Source organism: Uloborus diversus, chromosome 1, assembly GCF_026930045.1.
Source record: "Uloborus diversus isolate 005 chromosome 1, Udiv.v.3.1, whole genome shotgun sequence".
Taxonomy (NCBI): domain Eukaryota; kingdom Metazoa; phylum Arthropoda; class Arachnida; order Araneae; family Uloboridae; genus Uloborus; species Uloborus diversus.
The window spans coordinates 130,417,169-130,433,838 of NC_072731.1; the positions used below are offsets into that span (position 1 = coordinate 130,417,169).

The following is a 16,670-nucleotide window of genomic DNA, read 5'->3' on the forward strand; positions in this document are numbered from 1 at the left end:
TGAAGTCAACCGAAAATTTATGATGAACCATAAATCCTGAGAACAAGGATGGATGATGACCTTTTGTTTCTATTTGTGTTGTTGAAAAGCATTTGAATTTGAAAATAACATATTTAATGGTGCCAATGTTATCACTTCCCAAAAGATATGACATAGATTCTTTCAAGATATACTTCCAAAATTATTGTTGCTAAAGCTCAGTTTAGTGCAGATGAGGAAAAAATAATGAAAGTGTCAACAACAACGAATGTGAATAATTTGAAGCTGAACAACCTTCAATATACTCTGGCTTTTGAAGTTCAGAAAATGTTTTAACCTTTTACGAAGCCATGGTGCAAATGACGATGGTTTTAGATCATGAGTATCCCTCAAACACAAGAGACAACAATACATTTCAGAAACAATTAACCAACTTTGGTACTGTATAGAAATAAAATGACAAAACAAGTATTGATGAATTTTGATTGTTTTTTTGCATAAACTCGTTTTTTACGAACCCTCAATTATAACAAGCAAATATCACGGTCCTTTGTGCTTGTTATAAGCAAGTTCAACTGTATCTTTCACTGTTCATCTGCAGTTAATTTCAACGTAACATTTTCAAATCTTTGTTAAATGAAATGCCACGTGGAGTTGGAAGAGTGAATCAGTGGGGCGTAAGGCACACATGTAATAGAAAATGAAAAAAAAAAAAAAAACATTTTGAAAAAAAAAATAGAACCGACTTCAAAATTGCTCTAAAAAGTGAAAAATAATTTTATTCTTTAAACACCATCGATAATACTTTTAAACATAATTTTTGAAGTTGGCGCAAAAACGATCGATAAAATCATTCACAGCCATAACTCAACTACAAGTATAAATTTAACCACGTCCAGTTTCTTCACTACCACATGCATTACGCATTGATGACAGCATATTTGAGTAACGATATAAATGTTTCGTTCCTAAGTTTGGATGATTTTTTGATAACAATATGAACGAAGCAAGGTTACAATGGATTTTACTTTTTGTTTTTGCGCCAACTTCAAAAATTATGTTTAAAAGTATTATCGATGGTGTTTAAAGAATAAAATTATTTTTCACTTTTTAGAGCAATTTTGAAGTCGGTTCTATTTTTTTTTTTCAAAATGTTTTTATTTCATTCTTTTTAGTGTAAATGTAGATATTTCAGTAAAAGTAAGAAGTTACCTAGTAAGAAGTGCGGCTCTATATCACTGTATTGCTTTAAAAAAGCCTTTATTCAAAATTATCATTACAATTACTATTAATGTTACAGTTATATGGCACCAAATTTTTATAACAATGAGTTTCATATTGTTGCGTAGATGAAGATAGCGAAGACAATTGAAAGCCAAATGAAGCGAATACTCGTTAGTCTCAACTCGAGATCTTTATTCAGAACCACGAATGAACGTTACATCTCCTTATATACAACTTGAAAAAGTGCTGGAACTTTCCAGACTTGAAAAGATACAGAAATTAATAGAACATTCGAGAAAATACGGGAAACAGTAGAAACGAAATTTTAGTAAAATTCACTTTGCCCTAGTCGGGATTTGATCCCGGGTCGCTCGCGTGGGAGACGAGAATTCTACCACTGAGCCACCGTTATCCACGGATGAAAAGTGCGAACTTCGCTACAATATCATTTTAATCATTTAATAGGGAAATTTACTGTTTTTTGCCCATAACTTTTTTTTCTAAAGAACAAATATGGTCAAACAAAGTAATGGGACCTAAGTTGAGCCATCCTCTATCCATTAAAAAAAGAATCATCAAAATCGGTTCACTAGGTGGGACGCTATGAGTGGACAAACAAACAAAAAAAAAACATACATACGGTATGAACTGATAACCGCCTCCTTTTTGAAGTCGGTTAAAAAAAGAAAAACATCCTGTTCCTTTTTGTAGTTTATTGAAAATTTGATGCACTTGATTTTGTTGGTTATTGAAACCCAGAGTGTCACTTTTATCATTTGTTCATATTGTTCTTTACCCAATAACGATCTTTCATTAAAATTGTAAAATGTGTGAATGATTAGGAGTAGTTGGAGCTTTTTCAAATGATTTGAAAAAAGGGACAATTTTTAACCCATCTGGTCCTTTTTCTGCTTGTGCCAAAAAAGTTTCTAATGTTCTGAGGTCATTTTTTTCTAGAACTTGCCAATGCTGGCCGTCCGCTATTTCCTGGCAGTGATGTGGATGATCAGCTGAAACGCATCTTCAAGTATCCTTTTTGAGACAGGAATGATATATTTTTACCTTTTAAATTCATAAAACCACCTTTTCAGATATTTTTCTCTTGTGTATTTTTCAATTTTATTCCTCAAGAACTCAAAATGCCTTTTTTTTTCTTTCATTAATGTGTGACTTCATAGCTTTCTATATTTATGGATAATATATCAGACAATTAGGCACTTAATCTGTCCTGCAATCAGGGCCCAATTTCCCAATAGGCAGAGTAGGCAGCTGCCTAGGGTGGCAAAATTTTCAGGGGCAGCAAATTTTGCTTAAACTACACATTTTTTAAATGATTTTTTTTATTCTTGAAAGTAAAATATCAGCATCCTTTCCTTTTTCACAGAGAGAATTTTTTCTTGTCATTTAATAATGATTACTTTCACACATCTTATGAAAATCAAATGTTTTTCAATCATGGTAATTGATTAGCTTAAATAGTAAGTGAAGACAAAAAGCGGGTGTTGATTTCAGAAAGTGTCGTTGTGTTTATCCAGAAATCACAAGATTGGAGTTGGACTAAGGTTTTTAGAGCTATACTAAAGTTTATTCAGTACTGGTTTCTTGAGTGATTGATGTTTATTTTCTTTTTTAGCCTACTTTCCCAGTAAAAGTCAGAAAAAGAAGAAAAAAGCATGAAAGAAGGCTTAATGCATCTTAAAAATATCACCAAAAAAGTCAAAAATAAATAAAATAATTAAATAAATATCGAAAAATTAAAAATTGCAAAGTAGGGTATTGAGATGGGGAAAAATGTCTGTCGGTCTGTCTGTCTGTCCCCCCTAATAACTTTTGAATGAATAGTCCGATTCGAACAAACTTTTTTTTGTTCGAAAGATCTCGGCGAAGACACCTCATTCCCATATTTCACTTTTTGATTTGAACTATTTTTTGTTCAATTTTGAACAGTTCAAAAAAAAAATTAACACTAGCGCCTAGGAGGAAATTCAAGGCAATTCCGAACTGTGAGGCGAATTTGCGTCAAACAAACTTTGTAGGAAAAAGCTTTTGATGAAAAACTTGTATATAAAATATCTTTTTGATTTGAACAATTTTCTGTTCAATTTTGAACAGTTCAAACCCCGTAACATTAGCGCTTACGGGGACCTGAAAGTCAATGTAGATTCCGTACTTGAAGGCGGATTTATTTCAAACAAATTTTGTTGGGAATAGCTCGACGCCAAACTCCAGACTCCGACTCTGAGAATTTAAGGGCACCTGACTCCGACTCCTGTGCCCGACAATTAATCAGACTCCAACTCCCCGACTTCAACTCCGACTTCGTAGCTTTGGCAAAAATTTATACACGGAGGACAAATGACTGACTCCGATTCTTGGATATTCGACTCCGACTCCTTTATCTCAAAATTAAATTGACTCCGACTTCACAGCTACGGTTTTAACTGTGAAATATTTATTGTTGATATGACTTGTTTTTATTTTCATGCTTAAGTTTTAATTTAGATATCCAGTTTTCGGCAAATAAACTCGTCATTTATGTCATAAAGTCATTTATGTTTCTACATAAAGATATGCGCAGACGATTTTTTTTTTGACAATGAAAATTATTTCTTTAAGTTGACATTTTATTGATTTTTTATTTATTTTGGTAAGTGCATTAATTCATTCAAAAAAATATTTTTGGCAACAGAGGAAAAGAAACGATTTTTTTTTTGATATGATGTATTTATTTTAATGAGCTTATTAATTTTAATTATTATTTTTTCGTTTTGAAATCTGTTAAAGAATTTTTTTTAATGGAAAAAAAGTGTATTAGCTGCTTTGTTTAAAAGGTGCTGCTATTTTATTTGTTCGTGGTTTTTTTTTACGCATCTATTTTTTTTAGATGAGTAAGGAATATATTATTCCTAGAAATCAGCTTAAAATATTAAAAAAATATGTTTGAAACACTTTGCGATTTTAGCTCTTTTTGAGAATATTGATCAGGTACTAGAAACTGGTATGGGTATACGGGAAAGTAGGCTTGTTTAGTTCCAGACGGAACTTCTTGTTACATTATTAACATTCAAAAATTGTTTTCTGTTAATATTAAGTCTCGGAGGCAAGTGAAAACAAGTGATGAGCGAAAAAGGCCGAATGGTTTTAAATGAAGGAAATATGTTAAATTAAAAACCAAAGAACAAAAAATAGTCTTTAAAATTTTTTTAAAGTAGTATATTTTTTTCAAATGGGCAGTTTTCAGAAATGGAAACTTTGCACACTTTGCAAAGTAATCCAGCTGCAATTTACTAATGAAATATTATCGAATGCTGTTACCTCCTATTGGTGCGCCCTGGAATGTGAAACGTCATCATTTTTTCATAAGCTTGACAGTTTAAATTTTGGAAACACTTTTTTGCATGTTTTTTAGTTTTTGCTTCTTGGAGGGGGGCATGTATCAATTCTGCTTAGGGGTGGCATAGAGCTAAATTCGGCCTTGCCTGCAATATCTTTTTTCCTTTTAAATCACGTATACATTCTTGTGTTTGTTGATGATTGCTATAGGCAAAGTAAGTTTGAGAAGAAAAGTTCTAATTGCAGTGTACAATTCAGATTGAGAAACATTTTTAAAAGTGTGTGTCTGAGGATACTATTTTCATTACATGTGTTGTTGTGAGGTTTCGTTGAAAAAAATCAAAACTTTGTTGTTTTCAAAACAAGTGATACATGTTGTAAATTTTATTTTAGCTAATGGAGTTATTTTCATTATATTTTGTTTTTCACTCAACTCACGCATCAGACTTCGTAGTTGTCCTGATGTTCCTAATAAATAACTTTTTGTCCTGGTATACCAATGAAAAAAAAAATCAATTTTAAGGCTCCCAACAGGTTTTTGGTTTGTCTCGAGAGAAAAAGTGAACTTAATCTTATCATTTAAAGGCTAAAAAAGGTGATTAGTCGGCAGTAATCAGTAAGGCGTCATTTTGCCGATTAACTTATTGGCCAATGTTAGCTGATTAATCGGCTGAAACATTGTTTTTATATTAAAAGTACTTTTGCGTGGAACTAGTGCGAAATGAATTTTAGCCGATTAATTGAATTTTTTTCTAAATTGAAATTACTTTTGCTTAGAACAAGAAACCATGCTGAATGAATTTATTGCAACTATCAATACAACAACCAATAGTTTTGAACTCTAGCTGTTGTTTTCCCATTTGATTCAAAAATTTCAAATTCTTGTAGGGATGTGAACAACATATTAATTTTTTGTTTTGAAAAAAAAAAAAAAAGATATGGGAGATCACTGGGAAAATGAAACCAAAAAAGAAGAAAGGGACCAGATTTTGTAAAAAATGGACTTTTAGGGACCAGTTAGCAGCCTTGCAATTTGCATTTTTCTATGCCTATGTGTCCAGTACCAAAAAAAAAAAAAAAAAAACCATGCACTGATAAACTTGATTGCAACACCTGATGACCTTTCATTATGATGTATGGAGATAATATAGAATCCAAATATTATATATTGTGAAAGGTTCCAGTGCAACTTCCACTTTCTTGAAAGTACGACACAGTTCGTAAGAAAAATGCAGGAAATTTATTTACACTATGTACAGGAAAGATCGTCAACAACTGCTAAATTAATCAACAGCAATTAAGCAAATATCACTCAACACCATAAACTCAACGGTTACACACATATTTACATCCAAATACGAAAAAAACAACACCGCAAAACGCCTCGCAATAAACAGAGCTAATACACTCTCAGTACGAATTCTCAATCGAAACTGACTCTTTATCATGCGTAACGGCTTTTATACACACCGAAAGAGATTTCTCAACTATTCCAGAAAATGCTGCACACTTTCTTATTTCTTTTCATTCACAAATCTTATCAATGAAAAAAATAGGGGACCGTATACTTCAGCCGAATGTATAGGGGCTGTATACGTTCATTACGGGAAAGTATTTACAGGTTACGTTACTACAATAATTTTAGAGGACAGATAATTTAGTAAACGCCAAATTCAGACAAATTAATCACAACAATAATTACTATCTACAGAATTTGTAACAATATGTATCGGTATATATGTGCACTATGCTCTTTTAAAACTGTTAAAAGTGTCCTGATTTTTGTACTGATGTTTTTGTAAAGCCACTACGAAGTCAGACATGTTCATCCAAATAATAACCAATGCTTATCTTATGCCATAATCTGACCTTAACTTTAGTCATGCTGCTGGGGACACCCACTGAAGAGACTTGGCCAGGAATGAGCCAGTTGCCAGACTATAAGGTAAAATTCTTCCTTTTTATTTGCAGGAAGATCTAACTTTTGTGGAAATCATACTCAGTTTACGAGAATTCATTCAGAAACAAGGCCTGCTCAACCTCATTGTTTAAATTTAATATAGTAACAATAGTAATAGTTCTGCAGTTTTAATATGTATTTTAAAAGTATTACCAGCATTAACCGTTTAAAACCAATTTAGAATAAAATGTTTTATTTTCATATTAGATATGAAACTATATTGCATATATTGTTTTCTAAAATTGATACACCTCTTGCCCAGATTACTTTTTATGGAGATTTGTCCAGGGAAGTGGAATGCCATATGTAGGATTTAAAAGGTAGAATTCAAATATAGATGAGCAGAACAACTGGGCATATCAGCACAGCTAGAAAGTCATAAGTTCTTATCACGATCAAATTCAGTTATGAATTTGATCGCTCATTTTTCTTTACTATGTGCAGGGTTCGTACGGGTCATGGAAATCCTGGAAAGTCATGGAAAAAAAATAAGAAAATTTCAGACCTGGAAAAGTCATGGAAAATTGAAATTTTCACTGAAGGTCATGGAAATTTATTTCAAGTCATGGAAAAATGTCCTGGACAAAGAGAAAGTAACAGTATCTAAAAGAGCATTAGAAATCTTGAGTGATATAACAATATATAACACATAAAAGCTATTAAAAGTGGAGAATTGAACGATCTTAAAATCAAATCTGAATTTTGAAATCTCATTACATTCACTTCTGTCACAGCCACTTGCCTTTATTTGCCACGTGATTTTACTGCTTGAGCATAACTCATTTTGAATTTACTATTATTTTCAACATTTCTTATGTTTTATATTCTGTAGTAGTGAACTTGCACTTTCCTGATTTTGCCACATCCACTCAAAAAACGCAATTCAATTGCATCAAAGCTGGTTTCCATCATCCTTAAAAACTTTATTGTTAAATTTATCAGAATTTATCTTAATTTGTTGAAGGTTTTAGAGAATAAAGATCTTTATTCAGGCAATAGAAGACAGAAAAGGGGGAATTCTAATAGTCGAAACATTAGTGCCCATACATACGGCCTGCTAAACTAATCCATACGGCCCACTACTACGTTCAATGTCGGGACTCGAACATTATGTTCTGGAATTTCTGGACCTATTAATTTATTTGCATTTGAAAAAGTGCAAATAAATAAACAAAGCAAGTACTTGTGAATCTGAAGATTTTTTCAGTACTGAACGTTTTTTTTTACACAAATATCTGGTTTTGAAACATAAAGAACTAAACTATGTGGCTTTTTACTTTACAGAACCAAAATGCTGTCAAGTTATGTGGATGATTAAATGCACTGTTGACACTAAAAGGCAACGTTTGAAGCAAAATTATTAAAATTTAGTTGATGCTAATTCAACCTTTTGTCCCATTCATTATCAGTCTGCCTGTCTATAACAAACATATTAGACATTTAAGCATCATCATATTCGATTCACTGCATTTTTACTTTACTTAAATTTATATGATGAAGGCAAATAAGAATAGTTTAGGTTTTTAAGTGTAAACTGATATTTTTTTTCCGCTATGAGTAAGTGCTTCAATGAGGCAGTGGCATTCATGTAGAAGTTTTGCTTAATGCTCATTTCCAGAAATTGGCAAGTTTTATATTAAATAGTGCTATTCTCTTTGTATAACAAGGTCATGAAAATTTTTATTGAAGTCATGAAAAAGTCTTGGAAAAGTCATGGATTTTTTTAATCGAAATAGAGTATGAACCCTGTATGTGAATTCTATGGCTTGTACATTAGTAACTTTATGTTTAATATTATTTTCGAATCCGTCTTATATTTACCGGGTAAAATATATAATTTCCTAAGTCAAAGCTGAAGGAAGGTTAGATTTGAAAATGATGGAAGAACTTTATTCATTCCTTAAAGAACTGCTTTTTTTTTCTAGCAGTAGTAACAAAGTGAAGGAATTTGTTTTTCGATGTTACAAAATCAATTTGTTCCATTTATGAACATTATTTTAATCCAACAATTTGTTAGTGATCTGGTGTTGCGATTAGAAACACATCATGAAAAATAAAAACACATATCCAATAATCATGAACAGGTATATTTATGTAAAGTTGTTGAAAAGCATTGGTTGATAAAGAAATATTAAGTTTATATGAAAAGTAATCAAGTTATTGGGATAATGTTTTAGTGTGAATTTCAATCAAAGGTGCCCACCTGGGGGTGGGGGGTGGGGGGTCATGGCGCAAACTGTACCATTGAAATTTTTAGGGGGGTGTTTTGAGGGGTATTTTTCTCATTGGGGAGAGTCTCCATGATGTTGAGGGACAGCAGGGTGCGCCCTTGCCCTTGGGGGAGGGGGGGAGGCACCCCTGAATTCAATTGTGGTATTAATAAAATTAATTCAGAATGGTTTTACATTAAGTTTTTTCAGCATAGAATGTCTCACCACTTTTAATAATTTTTTTGAAAATCGTTTGGAGACCAAGGAAAGGACAAATTCAGTGTGACATTCATGAAATAAAACCAATGGATCTAGAAAAAATGTCTTTTTAAAAGAGTTGATGTTTATTGGCACAGCTATTTGGCTAGTATTCTATTCCATAATGAATCTTAAAACATGGACTATATATGAATAGAAGTTTCTGTTATTAGCTATAACCTTTTATGTTTTGTTTTGAAATTAAATCTGGCATACCTGATGGGCCACCAAGGCAGAAGAAGGCTGATGTGTTTTTTAATTTTTGTCTTGTCTCTTGTGTAGCCTTTTCCTTTGTATCACCCAACAGCAAGTTTTGCTCAAGTTGTCCCCAAACTGAATTCCAAGGGTAAAGATCTGCTGCAGGTATTTAGATTTTGTTTTCAATTAGCTGTTAGAGAAAAAATTTATATGTTGTTGAAACCCCAGTAGAAGAATCTTTTTCAACAGTCTGCGACACAGATTACAAAGTAAAAATGAAGGCTTTCACAGCCAGTGTTAATAATGTTGTAAGATTCCGGGCTGTAGTGCCGTGGTCTGAGTGTTGTTACTCCAAATGTTTCAACGCATTTGCGGCGGCCATCTTCAGTGTTAGCATGGTCAAAGCTTCCAGGGAAGCGACTTCCTAGCAACTGATGCAGATATCAAAGTGTTGTCACTATTTATGTGGGAAGATCTAGCTCTCTCTTTGTTCTGGACCAGGATTGGCTGATGAACGAAGGGAGAGCTAGATCTTCCCACATAAATTGACAACACTTCAATATTCTGCATCAGTTGCTGGGAAGTCACTTCCCTGGAAGCTTCGACCACGTTAACACTGAAGATGGTTGCCACAGATGCAGCCGAAACGTTTGGAGTAACAACACTCAGACCACGACACAACAGCTCGGAAACTTACATCATTACAGATTACAAAGCTCAAAAATAGCCTGCAAGGTATACCCGCATTAGATTTATCGTAACACATATTATGAGTCATCAACAAAGAATTCCTAAAAATAAAAAATTAAAATCTCTCTCCCTTTATTCTAAAAACATGCATAACAGTTTGTGTCTTATGTCTTGAAATATTTAATGATAAATATTTAGAATGAATTCTTAGATATAACAATGTAGGTAAGAAGTTTTGTTTCATCACCAGTAAATCTGCTTGATAAATTCGATTTCCCTCTTCAAAAATATACTTTTGTGCTTTACCCATAGAACTCACCATACACTATTGATGTACATGCAATATAAATATTGTCTTTTTTCTCTCATAGAAGTTGCTGGTGTGCAACCCAGCCATGAGGACTTCTGCAGACGAGGCAATGCAACACTCCTACTTCGGAGACCTGCCAGTCGCCATCAAGAACGGTTGATATCATCACATTTCCCGAGAGGCTGTGGATTCTCTTTCCCTAGCATCAGTGATTTCTCAATTGACTGGAATCGAGAACTCCTGGCCTGTTTCTGCTTTTTTCAACCATACATCAAAATGACATTTGATTTAAGAGCCATAATAATGACTCTTATAATAACATATGTCTGCCAATTTTTCTGAAATTGTGTAGTTCCTTCGGATGTTTCTGAAAATTTATTAAAACCTCTTACACACGTCTAACAATTTCAAAAAAAGAAAAAAAAAAAGGACTAATGATAGAAATTTATCTAAGTTCAACCATCACTAGCTGGAAAAATATTAACTTAAAAAAAGACTCTGTAAGTATATCCTTCTATCTATTTACGTATTGGTATGATGCATTGAGGAAACTGGTGTAGAAAATTTGTAAATTGCTTTGCTCTTAATGCTGAATTTCGGCACATTTCTAATTGTATCAAAAGCAGTACAAGGCATACCGAACAAAAATACAAGACAGTTTTTCCTGTCTGGAAGGAAAAAAAAAAGCTTTTGAAGAAATAATTTTACTGTTTGAAGTGAAAGTTATTGATAATCAGTACATTTTTGTTGTCCCCCCCCCACTATAATGTTCATCAACGTTACAAGAGAAAGAAAAGGAACCCACCACTTCACGTCGTTTTAGGTTGAAGATTTTTTTATTATAACACAAATAATGGTATGCAGTAAAGCATTCTTTGCGTATCATATATACTGTTGGTCAGCTTTTTTTTTTTGCTCAAAATGTTTCTTGCATTATAATTATCTACTGCAAAAATTTTACTGTTGCTTTTTTAAATTTATTTTTCAGTTTTTTGACTCTCTTACTCCACTAAGATGTTTCTTCATTACGCTATTAATTTCTCATTTATGTGGTGGCTTTTATGCAGTATTTTCTACACTTTCACTTTTCAGGATTGCCAACTGTAACATGATATCAGTATTGACAGACATATCTTATTGACAGCATCTTGATGGAAGCAGAAACAGTCCCTCTGGTTCAGAAAGATTCTCTTCCATGAGATGTCATCTGATTGTATGTTGAGGATTTATTGTTTAAATAGAGGAACAATTACAATGATTTTACAACTCACCCAGTCATAGTTGAACAGCCATCTAACATTGTTTTCTGTATGTTTTTCTGCTTGACTCTTCCCTAAAAGATTTCTGCCATTTTATCTCAAAACCAATTCTTTTCGTATGACACTTGTTTGTGGTAGATGTTGCAATCTCATTTTCTATTCATTCCAGTACACAGCAATCATAACCTCTTTTTTTTAAATGAATCATCTGTTTAATCTTCAATTACACCTTTATGTGAAAAAATAAATAAATCCTGAATTAAATATTTAGTGTACTGTGCAGTTTATAACAAAAAGTGAGATTTAACTTCCAAAATTGTTTGTCAATGGAATCAAAAAAAAAAAAAAAAAACCTTTTCTATTTCATTTTATTACGATTTCCCAAAAATAAAATGAGAGAAAATTGTATAAAGCTTTGTGAATACCTAGCACAAAGTTAAGCTTAAATGAAGCCAGATAAAATGTTTATTTCTGTATGATTAGGTACCAGCAGCAAGCATTGTTGAAATTGCCCAAAAAGCAATTAGAATTACAGATTGGGGTTAGAAGAAACCCCCTTTTCATTGCCAAAAAAAAAAAAAAAAAAAGCTTATTAATAGAAAATACCCATTATCACATGCTCAAAGAACCAAATGCTGTGATGACTTGGATCTATTCTTCAAAGAAGGGGATGGATTTCTGATTCTCTTATTTTTTCATTTTAAAAATTAATTAGTTTCAACAGTTTTAATATCTTTTGGCATTTCATCAGGTTTCTTTTTTCTTATTACCTTATCAAAGATTTCAACTATGTACATCAGCACTGAATATTGACGCTCTAGATTTAATTGTGTTCAATTTTTCCTTTAATGTATGGATAGTTTCCATAGAACTAACCTGAAAGTCTGAAATTGAATTCAAGAATGTCATTAAACATTCTTCAATACCTAATTCATGAAGCCTAGCTCTTTTCTTCAAATTATCTATTTTGCAATAACTTGTAACACATTTAAATGCATCAGATTTTCAATTACATATAACCGAAGACTTTTTTAAAAGTTTAAACTTCTAGATTCAGTGTAGCATGAAGGAAATTGGTGAAAGTGGCAAAAGAAAGATTAAGTCAAACAAGTGCAAAGTTAAAATTGTATGAATGTTTTCATTTAGTACTCTTTCAAAGTTATGCCTATCAGAGCTATTACAAACATTTCTTGTCACACAATGGTGGTTTCTCCTACGATTTGCACTATCTCCAAGTTTTCACCCTTGTGTCTTACACTGCTTTGTGTTAGGGGACTCCTTTGAGAAGACTAGAAACAATGAAGGAAGAACTTGCATTCGCCTTATTTTCCATTTTCTAATCTTATTTTCTTTTTTATTTTGGAGACCCAATCGTCATTCTAACTTGATGCAGAGCCCAAAGGAGTTAGATGATCATCTTGCTGTGAAAAAGGTGTAATTTGCCACAAGAGCTTATGTGACAGAGATTTTTTTTGTCTGTTTTTTAAAAACTTTTTAGTATCATTAGGAGGCTTTTTAGTATCATTTGGCCTTATGTTTGCTGGCTCTCACCGACCCCTGATGATTGCTTTGCAATCTTTTTTGATTAGCAAAGATTTAAATCATCTATTAGAAAGATTAAAAAACACGTTTCGAGTTCCGTTTGGAACAAAGTGAAAATCCCCCTCTACCTTCTGTAAAAAATTGAATTTAGGTAAAGAGCTTATAATTAGAACACAACCCGGCTCCCTATCGAAGGCAAAAAGAACTTGATAGAATTATACACAAATGAGATATTAAGAAAAAAGCATTTTAATAGCATCCCTTTTCCAGGTTCCAAACTAACTTGCACCAACTTTTACTGAAAAAGGCGCTAAAAGGTGTCAGACATTGCAAAACTGCAGTTTTGTACATTTGAATTCAGTCGATTGCAAAGTCGTGGTCTCTAGTAATATATTTTGCAATTTTGCTATTTAGCTCCAAGCTTGAATTGAGTTGAGCCTCTAAATTTTTGCTAAAATAGAGACCCTTATATCTACTGTTCTAATTAATTGAAAAAAATTGCAACTAGCTTTATTTGATGCAGAAAAAGAAAATCTTTTGAACTACATATAATGTTAAGAGGCGTAGGAAATCTTTCATCCATTTAAATGGGAATTTTTGTGAAATTTTAGCTTAAAAAAATAACTGCAAGAAAAAAACAGTTCGAAATCTTTACTAATAATAAAGCTGAAAGTCTGTATGTGGATCTCTGGATGTCTGTTACGCGCATAGTGCCTAGACCATTTGGCCAATTTTCATGAAATTTGGCACAAAATTAGTTTGTAGCATAAAGGTGAGCACCTCAAAGCGATTTTTTGAAAATTAGATTTTGTTCTTATTCTATTCCAATTTTAAGAACATTTTACCAAGCAAATTATCATAACGTGGAGGAACAAATTACCATAACATGTACTAGTAAATTATGATAATGTGGACTAGCAAACATGCGACCATGGACGAGCAAATCAACATAGCAAATTGGCGAGAAATTCATCATCCATTATTTGTAAATATACACTATACAGGCAAACCCAATGACCTTTTAATTTTCTACTACAGGCAAAGCCGTGCGGGTACCAATAGTTAAAAATAAAAAACCAGAGATGCAAACCACCGAGGCTCGAACTAATTTTCTGCAAAATTTCAAGTCTGTAGATGCTATTGGGTCTTTTGGACACAGGCCCGTCTCATACAGAATTTCTCAATTTCTTTGATATTATTTTTTTTAAATATATAGTATACCTTTATTGAATTTTTTAAGTTATTATATTTGATGAAAGTAAGAAAATGTATTCTATTATTTTTCTAATATCTGTCATGATATGACATATAGTTACTTCATTTAGTTCATTTATTTAAACAAAAAAATCATTTTATTATCTCTTAATTGGTATAAAGTAATTGAAACATGGTAAACAGAGGAAAAAAGAGATACTGTCGCCCTCCTTAATCGAATATGGTCGGTTCCAAAAAATATTCAATTTAAGGGGGAAACTTATTTACCTTTCTAAATTGACAACATTTGTCTTAAAACGTAATAATAATAAATCAATAGCTATATAAAATAAATAATTAATGTTATTGCTAAAAAGTTTTTGGAATAAGCTAAATACACAACAAAAGTTTAGTAATTAGTACATATATTACAAGTATGTATTAAAATTATAAAAAGTAACTTTCAACTTGAGTTATGAAATCTTTGTCTTTGTACCTTTTTTTTTCAGTACATTATTTTTTGAAAATTTCCACAATAGGGGATTTCATGCTCAAAGTCTTTTGGGAACACTTTTATGACTCCCCTTTTCCCCTCCTTGTCTAACGTATCTTACATTTTGCATTTATCAATTTATCATCATCTAAAATATGTATATTTATTTATGTTATTCAATTTAATTATCGACTGCATTTTTTTTTTGTAATGACGAAGACAAAAGATTTGATAGCATAGTGGAAACGTTTTGATGATTTATGAATGTTGTTTTTCTTGCTCCTTGTCTGCTATAAATATTACTTTATATTTTAACATCAGTTGTTTTTATTTTTTTTCTAACTTATTAATAAATTTTCTCAGCAGAAATATTTGCGAAAGCTGATTCGTTTTATGCGATTATCCGGGGAAATTATTCGATTAAGCGGGGATCTTTAACATTGCATCTGTTGGGAAATATTTGGTTCCGGGAGGTTTTATTCGTATAAGCGGGGTATTCGTTTATCCGTTACCCGATTAAGGGGGGCTGACAGTAAGTGTGATTATCTGATGCATATTCCACAGCTAAGGGTTCAACTTAAAAAATCTGTAATTGGCAGAGTCAAGTTGTTGTGAAATGATCTTTTTCTTTTCTTTTCATTTCCGATGCTTGAAATACATTTGTTTCTTTTGCCAAAGATGTATTTATGTTACGAATTCGTTTTCGGATCTGTGTAATATATTATTGTTATCAGATATGTATATTATGTTTCAGGATTTTTATGTATTGTTTTTATTAATAAACCAACTTCATTTGAGACATGTTATTTTGTTTGAGTGCTGCCTGCAAGCGTACACGAATGCAACCTTTCTTTAAAAGAAAACCTAACAAAAGACCCATACAAAATATGCTTTGTGGCTCACAGAGTTCTCAAAACTTGCATACTTCATTTCCATTTTCTTAAATGAGATTTAGATGAAATAAAATTAAGTACAGTTGGATCTCTGTTTAACGACTTTCAAGGGACCGCAGAAAATCGTCCTTAAGTAGAAAGCTTCCTTAAACAGAATGCTTTTAACACTACTTTAGTACATCTGGGACTGTGAAGAGTTGTCGTTAAATAGAGAATGTCATTAAATAGAGCGTCGTGAAACAAAGAGCCAACTGTACAAGTAAATGTGACATCCTGCTCATTGGGACTAGGCAATTTCTGCCCGTTATTCAAAAAATCTAGTAAAATGATAATTTTTCGCAATCAGTAACTGATTTAGGGGGGGGGGAGCGCCCCCCAAAAGGATAAATTAATTTATTTAATTTAATATTTTTAACTAACTTCTCTATAACATAATTTCTTTTACAGTTAGTTGAAAAGAACACACACAGGATATTTTAAATAAAAGCATTTTTGTTTGTCACAGAAGTAATACAGAGTCTGAGACCAGTGCTGCAAAATACATTTGACTCACTGGTTTCGAATTCAAGGACTTGTAATAATGAGATTCATCCATCAATTCTTCTTTGATGGAATCAATTGCAGATTTAAAAAAAATAAAATAAATAAAAGCAAAAAAAAAAAAAAAGACTGCGTGAAAACTAAAAAAACTAAAAAGAGCCCACTAGTTTTGAATGTTATTAAGTACTACTGAATAACTACACCATTGAAATTGTTTGATACTATACAAGATGTAGGTTATATCTGGGCTTCCGATTATGAAGGTTATAAATTGCTTTCTTTTGTGCATGCGCAGTGACAAAATATAAGTTCCCATGAAATTAGTTACAATATAGAAAATTATTACTTTTCTCCTTTGTTTACAAGATCATTTCCTCATCTAATCAATTTTATGTATATGTATGACGATGTAAAATTTAAATCAAATTATTAAAGCTTCTATTAATTTTTTAAAATAGCCAAATTGTAAAAATTTAAATCTTTTAACTTTTTAATTCTTTCTTACAGCGAATATTCGTAACGTTTTTTTTTTTTTTTAAAGAAAGGCAGAAATGATAATGGGGTCATTTCCAAAATTTTAAAAGTAT

General features: G+C 32.0%; 1 protein-coding gene across 2 annotated transcripts in view; it reads left to right on the top strand.

Annotated features, from left to right (window-relative positions):
- Positions 1-15,449, top strand: part of LOC129232165 (cyclin-dependent-like kinase 5) — a 38,205-nt gene extending 22,756 nt beyond the window's left edge. Inside the window, exons 8-11 of one of the 2 annotated variants that reach the window (XR_008581327.1) lie at positions 2,161-2,230; positions 6,417-6,481; positions 9,247-9,327; positions 10,224-10,281. Coding sequence is in view for 1 of the 2 variants with exons in the window: in XM_054866412.1 (XP_054722387.1) it covers positions 2,161-2,230; positions 6,421-6,481; positions 9,247-9,327; positions 10,224-10,322 (311 nt within the window). In the remaining variant the exon portion in view is untranslated. Of the gene's footprint in view, positions 1-2,160; positions 2,231-6,416; positions 6,482-9,246; positions 9,328-10,223 lie in introns of both variants that reach the window. The other variant, XM_054866412.1, reaches the window with a different exon arrangement.
- The last annotated feature ends 1,221 nt before the right edge of the window (positions 15,450-16,670 follow it).